The sequence below is a fragment of the Hibiscus syriacus genome, unplaced genomic scaffold, assembly GCF_006381635.1.
Source record: "Hibiscus syriacus cultivar Baekdansim isolate YM2019G1 unplaced genomic scaffold, ASM638163v2 tig00110597_pilon, whole genome shotgun sequence".
Taxonomy (NCBI): Eukaryota; Viridiplantae; Streptophyta; class Magnoliopsida; order Malvales; family Malvaceae; genus Hibiscus; species Hibiscus syriacus.
In genome coordinates this window covers 4,038,721-4,060,422 of record NW_024062795.1, presented here as the reverse complement: position 1 = coordinate 4,060,422, position 21,702 = coordinate 4,038,721, and the positions used below count along the sequence as shown (strand labels likewise).

Sequence of the window (21,702 nt, the reverse complement as noted above, 5' to 3'; positions counted from 1 at the left end):
CACTGAGGGTCATTATAAAAATTTTCAACCAAAATTGAGTGGAGTCGAAACTACTTTCACCTCCACTTTCTTCTTCTCCTTCATGAAAGTAAAGGATCTCAATTCTCAACACCGACCAACTATTTAACTACTAACTATAACTCTTTACCCAAATTAAAAGGAGTGAATTGCCTACTATCACCTTAACCACTTTGTTTTCGTCGAATATGCTCAAACTAATTAGATTCATTGTCTACGTGCATGTCACTATCCACAGACGATTTGCTTGATTTCAAGTTGTGCAAGAAGAAAACACAGTGATCAACTCGTCAAAACCTTATTCAAACTCACTTCACACTGAACCATACCAACAGATCATATGGGAAAAACACATTTGGATTGCCTGATTATTACATGTAGAACAAATGTATTAGTAACATGTCTAGATAATTTTAGAAGAAAAAGGAGGAAACATTCAATAGGGTGGTAAGCAGTGCAGGGATGGATGGTCAAAGGAGACAGGGTTGCAGAGAGAATGTTTTGAGGTCCCAGTGGCTGTGAAAAAAAGCATGTATATGATTCATCAAGGAATGGCTTAGCTGCCCGAGCAGGCCCCGTGAATGTCGTCTCCAATTAATATTTTTATAGTGGACATACCCTAAATTTTGTCTCCAATGTTTGTATGTTTTTACCCACACCAGGCCACATGAATAAAGAACATATAAAATACTACAAATTAAATAATTTAAAGAATACAACTGCGTCAAGGATATATCTAGCTAGTTTTTCAATGAGTTTTTCTATTATAGTCCATTTATATGTCCTTAGTGCACATTGCAGCTAATATATAGTAATTACTTATTTTTAGGTTTGGTTTTTTGTGTTTTTCAATGGATTTTTCTAGTATAGATCATTTATAGACCATTTATATGTCAAATTTGGTTTAGGTGTTTCTATCCCACTAAAATTTGGAATTTAATTCTCCTATTTTTAATTAAAATAATTTCCTTCTATTTTTTATAACGCCGTTAATTAATTTAAATAGTTGACAATGTAGACTATTATAATAAAATATAAAACTCTAAATAAAACACACGACACTGAAATGAATAAGATTGTGTAAACTAATTAAATTAAATTGATATTTGGTACACATAATGTGTAACATTTATTTTACATAATATATTTATTTTAATTCTAAATCTTAAACATTTAAACTCTAAATAAGACGCTTAAACCCTTAAATAGACAGACTTATATAAAATTTAAAATTTACACAATATATGTATGAGATAATTTCCAATTAAATATTTTATATAATATCCCAATTGGAAAGAAGAAGAAGCCATAATCGAAGTACATAGAAATATGAGATTGGGGTTTAAGGGGGGGGAGTAAATGGGCATGCGATAAATGCAACTTTCAATGTTGATGTAAACTGTAAAGCGACCACGCCCGTTTGGGTGCAATCATTCGGTGTACCTTCTAATAATATCCTATTCTTCTACATTCTTAGCCTTACCCCTCCCCAAATGCTTCTTATTTTAACTTCATCTTTATTTCACTATTACAAATGTTGCTCTTAGTCGTCATAATTGATGTAATTAATAGGGTTTGCTTGCAAGTACAATCAAGTAATTTAGATGATTTTGTCTATTTTTATACCACGTATTCTCTTCTTCTTTTTTATAATTGAATTTAATATCTTATCTTCAAAAGATATTTATTTTATCTATTCTTACTTTAGATCTTCTTATTAAATATTGATATTCATAATCGTTGAATATAAATCATGACTAAGTTGTCATAATATCTATTTATTAACGAATCATCATTGTTATATGTATTTTTATGTTAGTATTGATAGTGTTTATATCTTTCACCGTTGAAAATATTATTTGTTTATATTTATTATTTGTCTAAATTATTTGATTATATTATATCTCTTTATTTTTAATTGATTAATTTGAATAATGAAGAAAAAATTTCGACCAACATAATTAGTTCTCTTTTTTTATTATAATTTTAATGTTTTATGTTTATTTAATAAAATTAATTGTCATTATTAATTTCAAAAATTATATAAAATATTTTATACACAATAATTTATTAATATTACTAGTGGAAAAAGAAGCTTTAAAATTTTAAGGTCTAAAAAGTGCAAACCTCGCTCTCTAAAATACCTTTCAAACACAGCTTTTCTTTTTCCCATCCTTCGAGAAGCCCTCCCCACTTCATGCCTTGAACTGTATGTATATATATACCCTCTATATCTCTACCGTTTTCTCCATCACCTTCACCTCACTTGTCCTTTTCCTTGCATTGAAAATGCACTAGCCAGTTTGTCATCAGAGGGAAAAAAAACTATAGGGAAATCAAAACACAATTGAAGAGATAATGGCAAGTGGCAGTGATAAGGTGGTGGAGACTGTAATAGTTGGGAATTATGTGGAAATGGAAACAGAAGGGGAGCCAAAGGGCATCAAAAGCAAGGTTTCTAGTCTCTTCTGGCATGGCGGTTCTGTGTATGATGCTTGGTTTAGCTGTGCTTCTAATCAGGTCTTGCTGCCATCTCTTTTCCCATTTTCACCCCCAAAGATATGAAACAGTGATACTGATAAAGATTAAAACTTGTGGTTTTGTTGGGATTCTCTCTTTGTGTGTTTTTCAGGTAGCTCAAGTGTTGCTTACATTGCCATACTCATTTTCTCAACTGGGGATGCTTTCTGGGATTCTCTTTCAGCTGTTCTATGGATTGTTGGGTAGCTGGACAGCTTATCTCATTAGCATACTCTATGTAGAGTATAGAACCAGAAAAGAAAGAGAAAATGTTGATTTCAGGAACCATGTCATTCAGGTTTATTTTTTCAACTTCTTTACAAAGAAACATCTTTCAAGTATATGATGAAATGACATTGAGAATCAGCATTTTTTTTTAATTTGTGCAGTGGTTTGAGGTTCTTGATGGACTCCTTGGGAAACACTGGAGGAACGTGGGTTTGGCATTTAACTGTACTTTTCTTCTGTTTGGATCTGTCATTCAACTCATAGCTTGTGCAAGGTACCTACTTGGCTACTCATTTATGATTCTTTTGCTTTTATATCTATCCAAATTTAAAATTATTAGGATCCATACACACACGCTCATATATATATATATATATAGAGAGAGAGAGAGAGAGGAATCGTCATCATGCATACACCCTTACAATAAATTCCCTGATGTTGGGTATCTTTTGTTTTTGTAATTACAGCAACATATATTACATAAATGACAATCTGGACAAGAGGACATGGACTTACATCTTTGGTGCTTGTTGTGCAACCACTGTCTTTATCCCTTCATTTCACAATTACAGAATCTGGTCTTTTCTTGGCCTTATAATGACCACCTACGCTGCTTGGTATCTCACCATTGCCTCCCTCCTCCATGGCCAGGTAAAAAAAAACTCAAACTTATTGAACATGTAGGGTTGAAATTTCAGTAAAAGAGGAATCCTGCTTGTCCTTTCATATTTCATGAAAAGAAAGAAGAAAAGAACTGTAATTTGACAAGTTATTTTAACAAACCATATTATTATAATTGTATTGTTGTGATATGAAATTTTGTTTGATATAAAATGTAGGTTGAGAGAGTTCAACATTCTGGTCCTACCAAGCTGACGTTGTATTTCACAGGTGCCACCAACATTCTCTACACATTTGGGGGACACGCTGTCACTGTGTAAGAAGAAAAAATTATGTCTAGAATTCGTGTCTCTTACGTTTATGTACAAATCTGACCATGTTTATTGTATAATTAATTTCCTAAATTGCCCTTTGTAAGCGTGGTAGGCAAAAAGTTGTTTTGTTCTCGGGAACCCTAGTATTCCTTTTTCACTTTTATCATTGAGAAGATGCCAAGAGAAGAAAGATGAGGGGGTCAAGCTTTGTGTACCAAATGTGACATTAAAGTTAATGGAGCTGAACATTTCAGGCCCCTGATATTCCAAGACTTTAGATACTTTAGCAGTAACATGGATTATTTTTATTAATTAATGTGCAGGGAGATCATGCATGCTATGTGGAAACCTCAAAAGTTCAAGGCTATATACCTGATAGCAACATTGTATGTGCTGACACTGACACTTCCCTCAGCTGCTGCTGTTTATTGGGCATTTGGGGACATGCTTCTCAATCACTCAAATGCCTTTTCTCTTCTCCCAAGGACTCCCTTCAGAGACATGGCTGTCCTTTTAATGCTCATCCACCAGGCATGCCTATGAAAAATTACACTATCAGATCCTTCCATGCATGCATAACAAAATACTCCACATAACAACGTTTCATTACCTTGGTGCTTATTGTGCAGTTCATAACATTTGGATTTGCTTGCACGCCACTATACTTTGTATGGGAGAAAGCAATTGGGATGCATGAGTGCAAGAGCCTGTGCAAAAGAGCAGCAGCGAGATTGCCTGTAGTTGTCCCCATTTGGTTCTTGGCTATCATCTTCCCTTTCTTCGGACCGATAAACTCCGCCGTCGGATCCCTTCTTGTTAGCTTCACTGTTTACATAATTCCGGCACTGGCTCACATGTTCACCTTTAGATCAGCCACCGTTCGAGAGGTATTAATCCATAAATCTTAAACCAATAAACCTCAAATCTTAGTCTATCAAAGTAAGAATAAGAAAATGTAGATATTGAATATTTTTTACTATAATGTCAGAGTCAAACATTTGACATTGAGAATTGAAAAAGATGTGTCATTAGCCGTGTTGAATTGATTTAACATTAAATAAATTCAAAGTGTAAAGAATAAGAAACAGTGTGATAGCGTGTGGTCACAGTCTAGCAGACCAGTCCCGGATCTTTCTCCTAATCAGATAATGTTTTTAGATGTAGCACTGGAAATTTTCGGGCAAAATGTAATAGTTTTTGCAAAAGGCACGAGATTCGTGCTGCCACTGTTAAACGGAATATGTTCATGTTCATACCTGATTCCCCATATCTGGGGTACTACATAAAACTTGTCTTTTTTCTAAGTAGAAGAACATGCATGATCATTGACATGTGATGTTTGATGAACGTTTAAGCAGAATGCAGTGGAGCAACCACCCAAGTACTTTGGAAGATGGGTAGGAACGTACACCATAAACGTGTTTGTTGTGGTGTGGGTTCTCATCATCGGGTTCGGATTCGGTGGATGGGCGAGCATGACGAATTTCATACACCAGATTGACACATTTGGGCTGTTCACAAAGTGTTATCAATGTCCACCACCGGCATTGGTCGCCTCACCGCCACCACCCAACCACGACCTTAACTCCACAGCGGCTGCTCCTCTACACCACCCTTTCAACCACACTCATAGGCCCTGAATATTGTCATCGTGTCACTGATCATCCTTATTACTTTTATGATTGTCGACAGAGAGCTTAAATGGAAGTTCACAAACCAGATTATACATACAATGGCCATCCAATTTGAGTCTTTCTCTGTCTTTTTTTATCTATTTAACTTAGGGAGTTTGTAATACATTTCCTAAAAAAGAAACCAAGTTTACATAAAAAATTGAGGATGCTCTCTGCTTTGTATTTCCAGTGTTCTCTTTCACTTGCCCTTTACGATAATGTGTTCTATTATGGAAATAAAAATGGAATCTACTTTAACTATACTCTGACAGAATGAGAAATCCAAATCCTACCACTCTGCAACAAAGAAAAGTGGCAGTGAATTTTCTTCTCAAATTTATGATGAAAATTCTGATTTTGGAATCCATTTTCACACCACCCATATCTAGGGCGTTGGTTCTTGGACCTTGAAAACGATAATTCAAGCAAGTAAACAGCTTGCAGGCAGAGCATAGGGAGAGTAGTAGTTGATACTGGAAGGCATCTCTTCTTTTTATCTGAGCTTCGTCTTTCAACGTTATCCGTGATGATAAATGATCACAAATCATCAAAAGGCTTTACCATCCCCAACTGATTAAAGAAGATGGAAGAAATGACATTAAAAGGAATTGTAGAGATGTGTGAAAAGAATCTAAATAGATGACTGTGTTTGTGAACTAATTAGGTTAAACTATACTAAATATAGAGATGTTATTTGAGTGTTGGGAGTAGCAGCGTGGGAATCTTAATGATCCTGCAGCCATGAAAAAGCTAGTATGTGGCAGTGGTTACAGTGCATCCTTTAATAAGAGGGGGAAAAAAAGAGATTTCATCCTCAAGAGCATGCTACCTGAGGTAAAAATAAAGGGTTTCAAGGCTTTTCAGTTAAAAGTATTCCCTCTTTACTCGGTCGACGACAAGACAAATGATTATCGGATTGGTAGACAGTGCTCTTCTTAGTTCTTCCTGCATGCAGAGCTCTAATGAAAAAGAGAGGAAGCAATTTTCCTTATTGTTGACCCATTTGAAGATTGAGACCAATGTAACAAGTGAACCTCAATTCCCATTCACGTAAGCTGACAATGTTGTCTCCTAGTAGAAACATCTAGCGATCTAAACGAACCAAATGTTTAATGAACTGAACGTTTAACAAATTGTTTGTGAAACGTTCAATGAAAAAATTGTTTATATTTATTTATTTATTAAACGAAGAATATGAACAAAATTTTATGTTCATTTAATTAAATGAACAAATACAAACAAAAGACTTGTTCATTCATTTACGTTTGTGAACGTCCAATAATCTATGCATATGTTTATATTCGTTTAAGACTTCAACTTTATTATTTTCATATAATTTATTTATGATTTATATATATATATTTGTTGTACTCGTACAAATTAACTCCAAAATTACAACTTACATTAATGAATTTTATGTGGTTACTAATTTTTATTTACATTTGTTTGTGTTTATTCATTATATTATATATATTTATTCGGTTAAAATTAAACTAAAAAATATCCATTACTTAAAAGTTGGAGCTTTGTAGGGCAGAACCCAAAGATTAGCCTCAATCAAAGGTGCCAACATTTTGTAAATGAGATTCCATTAGGGCGAATAATACCCTATTTTTATACACATCAATCGCCGCCCACTACCCAACCATGAAAGTCAAGAGTTCCACCCCACCAGTAGGAGTGGAACATATTTCATGATCAATCATATACCTAAACTCACCAATAGTAATGGAATATATTTCATATAATCAATTATATACCTCTTTAAGAAAAGATCTCAATTAAGACGAAATGAACAGTATAAGAGATCACACATCGCTCGTATACTGTTCATTCCACTTTAATTGAGAAAATAATTTCCCAACATCTCATATGAAACACTATTTCTTTTTCCAAACTATTATCCCATCAATTTTGCCCAAGAGAATTAGAATTAATCACTTCAACTCAAGCAAAAACTAAAGAGCTGAGTTCTTTTCAAATTCTTCTGAATAATGTACAATCATTATATTTCTAAACCTAAACGGAACAAATAAGAAAACAATTCTCCAAGTCCAATCAATTTCAAAGTAAGCATTAGACCCACCCACATACCCCCAACGAGACTGTTCTACTAAAACGGACTAAAAAACATAGTAGGCAGGACTAAACATTTATTGAACCCGCACAGAGTACAGGGTTTAAAAGGCAAAGGACCACAAACAATTAAAAATGGCAATTAGCCCTATAATCGGGAGACTTTATGTTGTATTATTCAGACATTTTACTCACCATTCTATTTCAATCGTACATTTTAAAGAAACAAAAAAGAACCAAACAAAAGAAACCCAAGGAAAAAAGGCAACTTGCTGCAAATGACAGTTCCATAAACACAATTGAATCACATCAAACACCAGCTTCCAAAAGGCAATATAATATTTTTACAGAGATATCAAGCATTTGACTTGAGAGATGTAGTTGATCAGATCTTATATTAATCATACTAGAAAATGATACTCATTAAAGGGAGAAGATTGAGCCAATCCACCAGTTTGTATTTATATATTATATCCATATAAACACTCTGAGATAACAGAGAGTGAAGGATTTTAATTTTTCATCACTGTTCACATCAATTCTAAATTCAACTCCACTGAATGACTAAGGAGAGTGCTCATTACATCAAAAACCCAGAAACGAAAAATAAGTGAACCGAATAGGACTGATTGCAAAAGTTCTTCATAAACCAAGAAAAAACCAACATAAAAAGCCAAACCATAGGATAATCATAATGACCACCGAAACAAAAGATACCTAGTATGCATATTTGAAAACTAGCGGCCGCAGTTTGGGCACTCCCTAGCAAAATGACCTGAACCTCCACAGTTGTAGCAACCGCCGCCGCCATATCTGCCTCCACCGCCGTCGCCGCCTTGTCCACAGTCACGTGCCATATGACCCATCTCACCGCACTTATAACATGCACCTCCACCTCCATATCCACCTCTCCTTCCTCCACCTCCACCAGATCCACCGTAACCACCGCCACCACCAAAACCGCCTCCGCTACCATCATAACCGCCGCCGCCACCACCATAACCGCCGCCGCCGCGTCCGGGTCTCGTACTGCCTTGGACTGGGTTCCCGTTGGGTCCAGAAACTTCGACGGCCTTGGTTTTGCCACCGGAGGATTCAATAACAAACTCCACCTCTTCACCATCGGCGAGGCTTCGGAAACCCTCGGAGCGGATGGAGGACTGATGAACGAACAAATCTTCGCCGCCGTTGTCAGGGGTTATGAAGCCATAACCCTTTTGGTCATCGAACCACTTCACTTTCCCACTCAACCTATTATCACCCATTTCCTTCAAATCAAAATCCTCCCCCAAACAAAGAGAGAATAGCAGAGAAACAAAGAGAGACTGCAAATATGAAAGCGGAGGCGGAGTCGGGGGTGACTAACTGACTATATATTGCAGATCCATGGTTTTCAGAACCGGACTGGTTAGCGAACCGGTCATACGTTCATTGATTCAATCAGTTGAATCTATTTGATCGGTTGAAATAACTGAACGACGTCATAATTATTTAAAAAATTAAATAAAAATACTAAAAAAATTTAATAAAAATAATTTTTTATAGAGAAAATCGCCTCAGTGACCAAAAATACCTTATAATATACGATTTTAATCAACTTTTTTTGGATTTGCCAAAATGACCAATAAATCGCAACGCGATATCAAATCGCAACGCGATTTAGAAAATCGCAACGTTAAAAAGAAAATCGCAACGGTCAAAGGAAAATCGCAACGCGAGCTTCCAAGTTCGCAACGCGATTTAGAAGAAAATCGCAATGCGATTGATTGAATCGCAATGCGACTGAGAGAATCGCAATGCGACTGAGAGAATCGCAATGCGATTGAGAGAATCGCAACGCGACTGAGAGAATCGCAATGCGATTGAGAGAATCGCAATGTTAAAAAGAAAATCGCAACGGTCAAAAGAATAGTTAAAAAAATTTTGTTTCTTAAGAATTTTCTCTAAAAAGATAGTATCCGCGCCGACGTGTCGAAGACACGTATTACCACGACCACGACCACGACCACGACCACGACCACGACCACGACCACGACCACGACCACTACCACTACCACGACCACGACCACGACCACGACCACGACCACGACCACGACCCCCCACCACGACCACCCACACCACCACCACCCCACCCCGACCCGACCCGACCCGACCCGACCCAGACGAGACGGCGGCGGCGGCGCGCGAGAGTCCCCCTTGTCCTCTTTCACTCAACAAGGAAGTGCAAAATACAAGCCTTAAATATAATTCCCAATAGTGTTTCCAATACTATGTGGGATTGAGCATTACCAACACTTGTTCCCAATATCTTATTCTTCATAAGTTATCATCCATTACAATATGAATTCGATAATAAATTAATTCATTTTAAAGTATTTAAATTATAACTTGATAAATACATGAAATAATTCTATTATTAAATAAAAAAATATTTTTTATATTAAATTATTGAGATAGATATTTACTATAAAGTAAAAGATTTTTTTTTTCACGTACAACCTCTATGTGAATTAGTTTCACAATAAGGTATCGGTTATGCTTGGATTCTTTCGTATTAGATGGTCTTTAATAAGATCATCATCATCATCTTTTGTTCAACAATACCATATTAATGAGGTATATTGGTTCATTAACACGACTATTCATATTGTAATGGATGATAACTTATGAAGAATAATGATATTTGGAACAAGTGTTGGTAATGCTCAATCCCACATAGTATTGGTAATGCTCAATCCCACATAGTATTGGAAATACTATTGGGAATGGTATTTAAGGCTTGTATTTTGCACTTCCTTGTTGAGTGAAAGAGGACAAGGGGGACTCTCGCGCGCCGCCGCCGCCGCCGTCTCGTCTCGGGTCGGGTCGGGTCGGGTCGTGGTCGTGGTCGTGGTCGTGGTCGTGGTAATACGTGTCTTCGACACGTCCGCGCGGATACTATCTTTTTAGAGAAAATTCTTAAGAAACAAATTTTTTAACTATTCTTTTGACCGTTGCGATTTTCTTTTTAACGTTGCGATTTTCTAAATCGCGTTGCGATTCTCTCAATCGCATTGCGATTATCTCAATCGCATTGCGATTCTCTCAGTCGCGTTGCGATTCTCTCAATCGCATTGCGATTCTCTCAGTCGCATTGCGATTCTCTTCTAAATCGCGTTGCGACTCTCTCAATCGCATTGCGATTCAATCAATCGCATTGCGATTTTCTTCTAAATCGCGTTGCGAACTTGGAAGCTCGCGTTGCGATTTTCTTTTGACCGTTGCGATTTTCTTTTAACGTTGCGATTTTTCTAAATCGCGTTGCGATTTTGATATCGCGTTGCGATTTTATTGGTCATTTTGGCAAATCCAAAAAAAATTGGTTAAAATCGTATATTATAAGGTATTTTTGGTCACTGAGGCGATTTTCTCTTTTTTATATCACAAGTCATATTCAAAGTAAGTCATAACATATATAAGTTAAAAATCATAAAATCAAGTGAAACAAAATGATTCAAATTAACTACAACATAATATTTAAGGTAAAACATATTAAATAATAAATATAATTATTATATGAAATAATGATGTTTTCATATGTTTAATAATAGTTTTATTAGTTAGAACTTATGTACTTTGTCAATTTGATTCTAATCTAAAATAGTTTTAAAAAATCCATTCTTCATATTTAACAAATTCATCATTTTAGTCCTTGTTCTTCTAAAAATAGTCCTTTTTTTTTTTCCTAGTATAATAACAATATAATTATTCCTTTATAGAATAATGAAATTATCCAAATATTATTTTAGTCTGATTGGTTCACTTGATTTGATAGTATCATAAAAAGATTAAATTGATGGAAATTTTAAATATGAAATGTTAAATTTATTAAAATATTTTAAATTAAAATAAAATTTATAGAATGTATAAGTTTTTTAGACTAAAAATTTTATTATACCAAATCAAATTAGATAGTATTTTTTTAATTTTAATTAAATAATTTTTTATAACTTTTAAGAAAAAATGTTATATTTGTTACCAAACCTATAACTAAGTGGCTTTGGATGTAGTTTACCCTAAATTATAAATTTTCTTAATTAAAGGGATGACTCAAAACGATGTTTGGATTTCAGAGGAAAGGGACCGGGCGGCTGGGGATGTGGGATTGGGTGGATGAATATGAAGCGTTTGACTGTATGATGGGAAAGGGCGTCTTCGGAATGTGAAATTACGAAAGAGTCCAGAGTCCTAAGCTAGAAAAAATAGTAACTTGATGGAAACCGCCGTAAAAGCAGATATTTCTGAAAAATATATGATCAAAAGGACGATAGGATCCAGTTATCCTATAGTATTTATCTATTTGCAAAGTGCACGGAGCTAGAAAATTGGGATGATTAATTGTAGGCTAAATTACATTCGTGGTCTCTTATATTTTCTGTTGATTTGAAGAAGAAGAAGACATGTAAATATTTTTTTATTTTAAATTATTAACACATATTTATGTTAATGGTTTAACGAAAATTAACAATTAATGGACTAAAATCGAAAAGACCTAAAATATAAAAGACCAAAACTATTCTTTTTTTTAACTGTTAACCAAAATCAAATAGATTAAAACTATGGGGACCATCCATGTAATTTACCTTTAATTGTAATTAATTGGTTGTTTGTTTCAGAAATGGTTCGATGAATCATTTGTATTTTAAATTATATTTACTTTATTGAATTAGGTTTTTATTTTCTTTTTTTGAAATATCTATTCCTTAAATTTTAAAATATTATTCGAATTACAGTATTTTGTAAAAAACTATGCCAATGAAAACGTTTCACGTCAATACCCATATTTAAAGGATCAGTTTTATTTAGTTTTAATACATAAATTTTATTTATTTTAAAATCACACATAATGTTTATTTTTTATTTCGTCGTTAAAAATTTAACGGAACTGTAACAATATGACATTTTATGTGTAAACGACATCATTCATCACTCAACTATTTTCTCACTCCTATTTAGGACATTAAAGGTTAACTTTTTATTTTAATTACTTAACTTTCAATTACTCCTAATTTAATCACACTAACTTTCAAATTTATTTATTTTTATTATATATTAATAAAATAATAATAAAAAATCATGTCACAAAACTACTAATAAAATAAATTAGAGTGATTAAAACATGAGCAATTTGAAAGTTGGGTAGTTAAATTGGAAATCTTTAAACATTACTGGAAAAAAATAGAGTGAGAAGATAGTTAAGGGGAGAATGATGTAATTTACCCATAAAAAATACGACAATTCTGTAAAGTTTTTAATGGTATGATACTAAAGTGAAAAAAAAGTAAATGTTACGTATGATTTTGAAACAAATGAGAGTTTAGATATTAAAACGAAATAAAACTGATAGTTTAGGTATTAGACATGTAGTTTACACTAAATAATTAGTAAATAAATAAATTTAAGGATAAACTATTTGTATGATCACTTAACTATTGTCTTTTTTTATTTTGATCACTAATTCTGAAGTTTTATCAATTAGGTCACTTAACAGTCTTGTCATTCATCATTTAAATATTAACGGCAAGTGACTTATTCAGGACAAACCAAGTCAATAACGTCAAAACTAAAATGCATTGCTGCTATCCTTGAGGCTTCATCCTCTTTTTAACAAAACAAAAATATCAAACAATTAGAAAAGATAAAAGATATGAAATATAGGTCATCATGCAAAATAAAATAAAACTAAAATTTTTAATTTTAATTATTTAATATTTTAAAATAGTATACTTCAGTTCAACATACAATAATCCCGTATATTGCAAGAAAGAAAACTAGTAAGTATATATAGTTAAAATAGTATTATTTTTCCCCATTCATTTACGTATTATAATTATTGATTAAATAATTAAAATGTTATTTAAGAAAATGTTTATTCAATATTGTACCAAATTCAAAAAGAGGTAGCACCAAGTAACTCACTGAATCACTTGTATGTATTTTAAAACAATCATAGAAGATATCCCAACCCAGTTTTTGGTCTAGTTTTATTATTCAAGTTAACACATTAAGCTTCTAATATGTACAACTGAACCGGCAATGCTAATTTATATTTCATTAGGGAGACTAAAGCTTGCAAAACTGAACAAAGTTAATTAATCCTATGCTCTTGAATTCCTTGATTGATAGAGTCCCGATTTACTTTTGACTGCTGGTAATAAAGCAGTAATACCGGGATGTCGACATAGATGAGTAGGGATGAATGGCTGACGTGGTTGTCTCAAGAAATTTTAAATTCTTATATAACTTAAGTGTTTTTTTTATAATTTGTATTGATAATTTATTTTTGTTTTTTAATATTTTATAAGTTTACTTCTACTAACATAAAAAAAAATTATAAGTTTACTTGAGTACTATAAGTACCTTTTCTTATGCAAGGGTCTCACCGTGGGGAACATTAAACGCAATGTAACACAGTGTCAAAAATGGAAACCGAACCAATTTTTTTCCTTCAGAAAAGTAAATCATTTGAATCAAATGGGTGGCGCCTCCTGCATTAATGATGGCTTTCGTGTTTAAATGACAAAGTTTAGAAAATTGGTTTAAGTTAGGCATCTAATATTGCAATGTCAAAATTAGCTGTAATAATGTCAAAATTAGGTGCAATAATATTTGAAAATTAAATGGGTAAATTATAAACTTTAGTCACTAAACTTTATGGTATTTATAAGATTAGTCCTTAAGTTTCAACTATAAATACCCTAGCTCATTTAACTTCAAAACCATCCCAAAGCATTCTAGCTTTCTTCCAATACTAGAGAGAATTTAGAGAGTTTCTTGAGAGTTATTTTCTCCTTTTTATCGAGAGAGAATTATCATTGTTTTCTCCTTGATAGATCGAGAGAGGTTGTAATTCCTATTTTCTCATAGTGAAATTCTTCTACTGTTGCCCGTGGTTTTTACCCTATTTTATTTAGGGGTTTTCCACGTAAATTTTGTGTCTCTTTTATCTTCATTTTTATTTTCTCAAATTATTAGTTGCGATTTTGCTCTATCCGATAGCCGTCTTCCGCAACAATTGGTATCAGAGCTAGATTAGAGTGTGTAATATTTGCTTATTATCTTTGTGGTTGCCACCAAAAGGTGGATCCTCTAAAATAAGAAAATAAGAAGTTATTACACATTCTTTGAAGGTTCCAGAGAACTATTCACGATAGTGAAATAGTGGGAGCTATCCGTAGAAGAAGCTATGGCAACGAAATTTGATATTGAAAAATTCAATGGGAGAAATTTCTCATTGTGAAAATTGAAGATGAAGGCCATCCTAAGGAAAGACGGGTGTCTAGCGGCTATCAATGAAAGGCTGGTGGATTTCGCAGATGACATCAAATGGAACGAGATGGACGGGAATACTATGACAAACTTTCATCTAGCATTAGCAGATGAAGTATTGTCAAGCATCGAGGAGAAGAATACAGCTAAGGAGATATGAGATCATCTCACCAAATTGTACGAGGCCATATCGCTGCACAATAAAATTTTCCTTAAGAGGAAATTGTACACTCTCCGTATGCCAGAATCTACTTTAGTGACGGAGCACTTAAATACACTGAACACCTTATTTTCTCAGCTTACATCCTTAAGCTGTAAAATAGGAGAACAAGAACGTGCTGAACTTCTACTTCAAAGTCTATCGGATTCGTACGATCAGCTCATCATCAACTTGACAAACAGTAATGTCACCAGTCTAGTCTTCGATGACGTTGCAGGTGCTGTTCTACAAGAAGAAAATCGGCGCAAGAACAAGAAAGACAGACAAGTAAATCTGTAACAAGTAGAAGCGTTGACAACGATGAGAGAGAGATCAACAGAACGTGGCCAAAGCAGCAGTCATAAACATGGTAGATCGAAGTCGAGGAGAAAGAAGAATTTAAAGTGCTACCACTGTGGAAAGAAGGGTCACTTGAAGAAGGATTGTTAGAGTCTAAATAAAAACTCCAATCCAAAAGGCAATACCGCAAACACTTCAGATGATGGGAGATGCTCTATGCTGTGAAGCGTCAACCACCGTGGAAGGAAGAAAACGATTTGCAGATATATGGCTCATTGATTCGGGAGCAACATATCACATGACCTCAAGAAGAGAATGGTTCCATCATTATGAACCTGTCTCAGGAGGATCTGTTTATAGTTGCAATGATCATGCCTTAGAGATCGTTGGCGTGGGAACCATAAAATTGAAGATGTATGACGGAACAATTAAAGTTATTCGAGATGTGCGTCACGTGAAAGGCCTGAAGAAAAATTGATTATCCTACGGATTGTTGGATAATAATGCAAGCAAGATTGAAACACGGAAATGAATCATGAAAGTATTCCGTGGAGCGCTTGTGGTACTGAAAGGCGAAAAAATAGCTGCAAACTTGTACATGCTGAAGGGAGAGACTTTGGTAGAAGCAGAAGCCTCTGTTGCCTCATGTAGTTCAGATTCGGCAATGTCATGGCATCAGAAACTTGGACACATGTCAGAACAAGGAATGAAAGTCCTTATGGAGCAAAAGTTACTTCCAAGCTTAACAAAGGTATCACTTCCTTTGTGTGAGCATTGCATAACAAGTAAGCAGCACCGGTTGAAATTCAACACATCAAATTCTAGAGGCAAAAGTGTTCTAGAATTGGTTCACTCTGACGTATGGCAAGCACCAGTAACGTCCCTAGGAGGAGCAAAATACTTTGTCTCATTTATTGATGACTACTCCAGGAGATGTTGGGTGCACCCTATTAAGAAGAAGTCAGACGTGTTTTCAACTTTCAAAAACTTCAAAGCGCGGGTGGAACTTGATTCTGGAAATAAGATCAAGTGTTTCATAACAGATAATGGAGGAGAATACACAAGCGAAGAATTTGATGACTTTTGCAAGAAAGAAGGCATCAAAAGACAGTTCACAGTGGCGAACACTCCTCAACAAAATGGAGTGGCAGAGCGGATGAACAGAACCTTGTTAGAAAGAACAAGAGCAATGTTGAGGGACGCAGGCATAGAAAAATCATTCTGGGCAGAAGCAGTCAATACCGCCTGTTATTTGGTTAATCGAGCTCCATCAACTGCAATAGAGCTGAAGACACCAATGGAGATGTGGACTGGTAAACCAGTTGATTATTCAAACCTACATGTATTTGGAAGTATTGTGTACGTGATGTACAACGCCCAAGAAATTTCAAAGTTGGATCCAAAATCCAGGAAATGCAAATTCTTGGGGTATGCTGATGGAGTCAAGGGGTATCGCTTGTGGGATCCCACTGCCCGCAAAGTGATCATCAGCAGGGATGTTATCTTTGTAGAGGATAAACTACAAAGAAAAGAAGACGATGATAGCACTGAAAAGTCAGGGACTACTTAGATACATGTGGAAAAGGAGGTTGAACAAGGAGATTCTTCTGAAGCAGAACCAACACATGATGAACAAGAACCAGAGAGTTCTGAAGCTCCAACAACTCGTCAATCAGATTGTGTGAGAAGACGTCCTAATTGGCACTCAGATTATGTTATAGAAGGTAATATTGCATACTGTCTTTTAACAAAGGACGGTGAGCCATCAACATACCAGGAGGCAATAAACAGCTCAGATGCTTCACTGTGGATGATGGCGATGCAAGAAGAAATCGAAGCCCTTCATAAAAATAATACATGGGACCTTGTGCCACTACCACAAGGAAGGAAGCCAATTGGTAACAAATGGGTCTTCAAAATTAAGCGAAATGGTGATGATCAAGTTGAGAGGTATCGTGCAAGACTGGTGGTCAAAGGATATGCTCAAAAGGAAGGTATTGATTTCAATGAAATATTTTCTCCTGTGGTTCGAATAACAACAGTTCGAGTAGTTTTGGCAATGTGTGCTACATTGAACTTACATCTAGAGCAACTAGATGTTAAAACAACTTTTCTTCATGGAAATCTTGAAGAAGATATTGATATGCTCCAGCCTGAAGGTTTTGAAGAAGACGAAAAGAAGAACTTGGTTTGCAGGTTGAACAAATCTCTGTACGGTCTAAAGCAGGAACCGAGGTGTTGGTATAAGAGATTTGATTCATTCATTATGTGCCTTGGATACAACAGACTTAATGCTGACCCTTGTGCTTATTTCAAGTGGTCTGGTGATAACGATTTTGTTATATTGCTGTTGTATGTGGATGACATGTTGGTTGCAAGACCCAACAAAGATCATATTGAAGAATTGAAGGCACAATTGGCTAGGGAATTTGAAATGAAGGACTTGGGATCAGCAAACAAGATTCTAGGGATGCAAATTCACCGAGACAGAAGTAATAGGAAGATTTGGCTTTCACAAAAGAATTACTTGAAGAAGATCTTGTCACGATTCAGCATGCAAGATTGTAAGCCAATTTCTACCCCCCTTCCTATTAACTTCAAATTATCCTCCAGTATGAGTCCTAGCAGTGAAGAAGAGAGGATGGAGATGTCTCGAGTACCGTATGCATCAGCAGTGAGAAGTTTAATATTCGCTATGATATGCACAAGACCAGACATTGCACAAGCAGTGGGAGTGGTTAGTCGGTACATGGCGAATCCAGGCAAAGAGCATTGGAATACAGTAAAGAGGATCCTGAGATACATCAAAGGGACCTCAAATGTTGCATTATATTACGGAGGATCAAACTTAATAATCAATGGGTATGTAGATTCTGACTATGCAGGGGATTTGGATAAAAGCAAATCTACAACAAGATATGTGTTCAAAGTTGTTGATGGAGCTGTAAGCTGGGTTTCTAAGTTGCAGTCAGTTGTGGCTACGTCCACAACAGAGGCAGAATATGTAGCAGCTACAAAATCCAGTAAAGAAGCAATTTGGTTGAAGATGCTATTGGAGGAGCTTGGGCACAATCAATAGTATGTCTCTCTGTTTTGTGACAGTCAAAGCGCCTTGCATCTAGCAAGGAATCCAACATTTCATTCAAGGACTAAGCACATACGAGTTCAGTACCATTTCATTCGTGAAAAGGTGGAAGAAGGAACAGTAGATATACAGAAGATCCATACCAAAGACAACATAGCAGATTTCATGACGAAGGCGATCAACGCTGATAAATTTACCTTGTGTCGATCCTCTTATGGCCTGTCAGAGACGTAAGCAACATGATGGTACAAGGTAGAAAGAATGATGTGAAGATATGATTGTTCCAATCAAATCTTCAAGTGGGAGATTGTTGAAATGTCAAAGCTTGGAAAATTGGTTCAAGTTAGGCACCTAATATTGCAATGTCAAAATTAGGTGCAACAATGTCAAAATTAGGTGCAATAATGTTTGAAAATTAAATGGGTAAATTATAAACTTTAGTCACTAAACTTTAGGGTATTTATAAGATTAGTCCTTTAGTTTCAACTATAAATACCCTAGCTCATTTAGCTTCAAAACCATCCCAAAGCATTCTAGCTTTCTTCCAATACTAGAGAGAATTTAGAGAGTTTCTTGAGAGTTATTTTCTCCTTTTTATTGAGAGAGAATTATCATTGTTTTCTCCTTGATAGATCGAGAGAGGTTGTAATTCCTATTTTCTCATAGTAAAATTCTTCTACCGTTGTCCGTGGTTTTTACCCTATTTTATTTAGGGGTTTTCCACGTAAATTTTGTCTCTTTTTATCTTCATTTTTATTTTCTCAAATTATCAGTTGCGATTTTGCTCTATCCGATAGCCGTCTTCCGCAACATTTCGAATGATCGACAATTTGACATGGAGGCAGTTTTTGGGCGTGGCGAACTTGTTGAGTGCAATGAGAGCCTCCATGGAAATATCAGATTCGCTTTCGTCGAGCAGTTTCACTAATGGTCCGATGATCCTTGTTTCGGTTGCTCGGAAAGTTCAGCCCAAGTTTCCAATTGCTTTGATGCAAGGCACAAGGAGGTCCGAGTCTTCTTTTTCTATGACTTTGAGCAACTGCTCCACTACAGCTCTGTAAGTATGAGAAGTAGGCTTAAAAGAAGAATACTGTCTCAACACAGCATTGTACTCTGCAACAGATGTGATTTCCATTAATGCCATGGCTGAATGGGACTGTACATTATCTGCACCCTTTTCTAACAAAATCACAAGGCACGTTTGAGCTCTCGAATCTGTTATGATGCGGCATACACCAAGATTTCCCTTGCGAAGCTGCCAAAGAGCTCTTGCTGCCATTGCCTTCATTTGTGCTTTGGTGGTTGGGTCTTACTTAATGCTAGTTTCAAATAATGGAACATGTTGTGGATGGTGCTGATGAATACGCATTGTTTGCTTACTCACAATGGTAAGCTTGCTATGTCATTCAATGTTCTCAAAGGCGAGATGACCGACGAGAAACCAAATTATGTTGTTTTATGCAAAATGATCTTGGAATTTAGGGTACTTCGTAGAGAATTCTGATACAGACCAAGCAACAATAGTTTGAAGTTTGAACCTTTATGTGACCTTCTTTGAGGATTTTCATAAACACCGAAGAAACACCTGCATTCACAATCTGTTCAACACTTCTGGGTCACGTCCCAGCAGCCCGATTGCCCTTGCTACATTCTCTTGAGCTTCCGGTTTTCCTTCCTTTGTCAACTTTAATAAAAGAGGGACCCCTCCTTCCTCTATGATCAGCTTACCGTATTGATCATTGTCCCGAACCAAAGAAACCAACAAAGCAGAAGCATAAGATCGTTCAACTAATGAACCAGTATGAAGGAGACACATTGGTTGCCGTATAAGGCACAGTATCGGCTCATTTGTTGCAATGGGACGTTATCACGACTACCATCTGAGGCCGATGCCCGTAACCGTAATAGCTATGAAACATCTCCTATAGAGTTCTCTAGTCGCATCGATAGTTTCCTAAAAGCTGTGGCGGGGATAACGATGAAAACATGCTTCATGGGACCATTCGCACGGTAATTGTTGACAAGAGCCAGGGCCTTATAGAGGACCTGTTTGGAGTCATCTATGATTCTGGGTGCCGGTCGTACCTGAAGGTCGTTAGTAGAGCACTCAAAGCAAGGAATTTTCAGCTCCCAACAACAGTACCTATTCGACTTGTTGAAAGAAACATGGAAGATGGGTTATAAACTAGTAGAGATCCGATCGAATTCAATCATGGATTATGTGATGCTCCGGGAAATCCCATAATAGACAAAAGATCCTATTATAGGCTTGTTGGAATTTAGGTCAGGTGCTAAGAAGTTATGTTAAAAATTTTAAGGGGTGGGAAGTTATAAAATTTCAGAAGGTGCGAAATTAGATAATCAATAGAAAATACAAAGAAAAAACTAGAATATAAGGAGATTTAAAATTTCTAGGGGTGCGACTGCTTGTTTGAAGATTGATATATCTGGTACACATAAGATCATATATAACATTTGTGTGTGGAAAGAATAAATTCAGTTCCAATGAAGAAGCAACACATGGAAGAATGAAACAGACGCTCCTGAAATAAAGAAATTTATAAAATAAAAGTTTTCCATGTTATTTACAGGCATAAAAAACAGCCTTACGATGCTTCTGTTCTTTCCCGAAGTGAACAAAAAGGGCTGCCTATCAGCTTATAAACATAAACCAGTTAAAACTATTCTTTCCCAGTGGAATATTAATCACTACATTAGTTAATTAGCCTACCAACACTGATCAGTCTCCCAATTCCCACGCCTCCTATAGCTATAAAACCCTGATGACGCTGGGGCAGCCATTGTTGCAGATGAACCGAAGGGGTTGTTGTTCCGACCGTAAAGACCCTTGTCATAATCTGCTCGTTTATCGGGATCGGATAACGTGGAATATGCTGCATGGATTTTCATGAATAGATTTGCTGACATCTCTTTCTTCTTGATGGATACAACATCAGGGTGACACGTTCTTGCGAGTCTCCTATAGGCCGCTCTGATTTCGTTCTCGTCGGCGGTCGTCGGGATCCCTAGTACCAAGTACAATGATGTTGTCGATGAAGCCATCTCTGTTGGATATTAAAGGCCAAAAATAAAACTGAGGATTTTGAGGTAACAACAAGGAATGTGCGGGGTTAATAAAACAGAGGTAAAGAAAAGTGATAAGTGGTGTGTGGGATCGATCAAACCAATTTGGTCGACTCGATTATGATTATGTTTTGATGAATCCTTATCCATGGAGCTGAGTCAGACGACAGTTCATGTGGATAGACTTAGGCTTTGACCTTTTTTTGTTCACCTCACCGGTGTTATAAAAAGTCTACAAAATCATAATCAATGTTGAGTAGGGTCTCCAATATCTTT

The 21,702-nt window shown here is 35.7% G+C and overlaps 3 protein-coding genes and 1 pseudogene across 3 annotated transcripts; 1 reads left to right on the top strand and 3 right to left on the bottom strand.

Annotated features, from left to right (window-relative positions):
• The first annotated feature begins 2,299 nt into the window (after positions 1-2,299).
• On the top strand, positions 2,300-5,540 carry LOC120134361 (auxin transporter-like protein 2). The gene is made up of 8 exons (XM_039150796.1): positions 2,300-2,538; positions 2,651-2,836; positions 2,928-3,040; positions 3,234-3,417; positions 3,606-3,703; positions 4,025-4,232; positions 4,331-4,588; positions 5,060-5,540. Exons 1-8 carry the CDS (start codon positions 2,377-2,379, stop codon positions 5,339-5,341), a joined length of 1,491 nt encoding a protein of 496 aa, XP_039006727.1. The 5' UTR covers positions 2,300-2,376; the 3' UTR covers positions 5,342-5,540.
• A 2,519-nt stretch (positions 5,541-8,059) lies between these two features.
• LOC120133925 (glycine-rich protein 2-like) lies at positions 8,060-8,823 on the bottom strand. Its single transcript, XM_039150416.1, has one exon. The coding sequence runs from the start codon at positions 8,713-8,715 to the stop codon at positions 8,188-8,190; it is 528 nt and encodes a 175-aa protein (XP_039006347.1). The 5' UTR covers positions 8,716-8,823; the 3' UTR covers positions 8,060-8,187.
• Positions 8,824-13,828: 5,005 nt separating this feature from the next.
• Positions 13,829-20,937, bottom strand: LOC120133947 (annotated as a pseudogene).
• A 117-nt stretch (positions 20,938-21,054) lies between these two features.
• LOC120134053 (chaperone protein dnaJ 11, chloroplastic-like) lies at positions 21,055-21,420 on the bottom strand. The gene has a single exon (XM_039150535.1). It carries the CDS (start codon positions 21,403-21,405, stop codon positions 21,070-21,072), a length of 336 nt encoding a protein of 111 aa, XP_039006466.1. The 5' UTR covers positions 21,406-21,420; the 3' UTR covers positions 21,055-21,069.
• Between the last annotated feature and the right edge of the window lie 282 nt (positions 21,421-21,702).

Bases quoted from the DNA above. Each gene is read 5' to 3' on its own strand.
- LOC120134361 (XM_039150796.1), top strand. From the start codon at position 2,377: ATGGCAAGTGGCAGTGATAAGGTGGTGGAGACTGTAATAGTTGGGAAT. The intron at 3,041-3,233 runs GTACCTACTTGG...TTGTAATTACAG, and splicing joins CAACTCATAGCTTGTGCAAG to CAACATATATTACATAAATG. The intron at 3,418-3,605 runs GTAAAAAAAAAC...TATAAAATGTAG, and splicing joins CCTCCCTCCTCCATGGCCAG to GTTGAGAGAGTTCAACATTC.
- LOC120133925 (XM_039150416.1), bottom strand. From the start codon at position 8,715: ATGGGTGATAATAGGTTGAGTGGGAAAGTGAAGTGGTTCGATGACCAA.
- LOC120134053 (XM_039150535.1), bottom strand. From the start codon at position 21,405: ATGGCTTCATCGACAACATCATTGTACTTGGTACTAGGGATCCCGACG.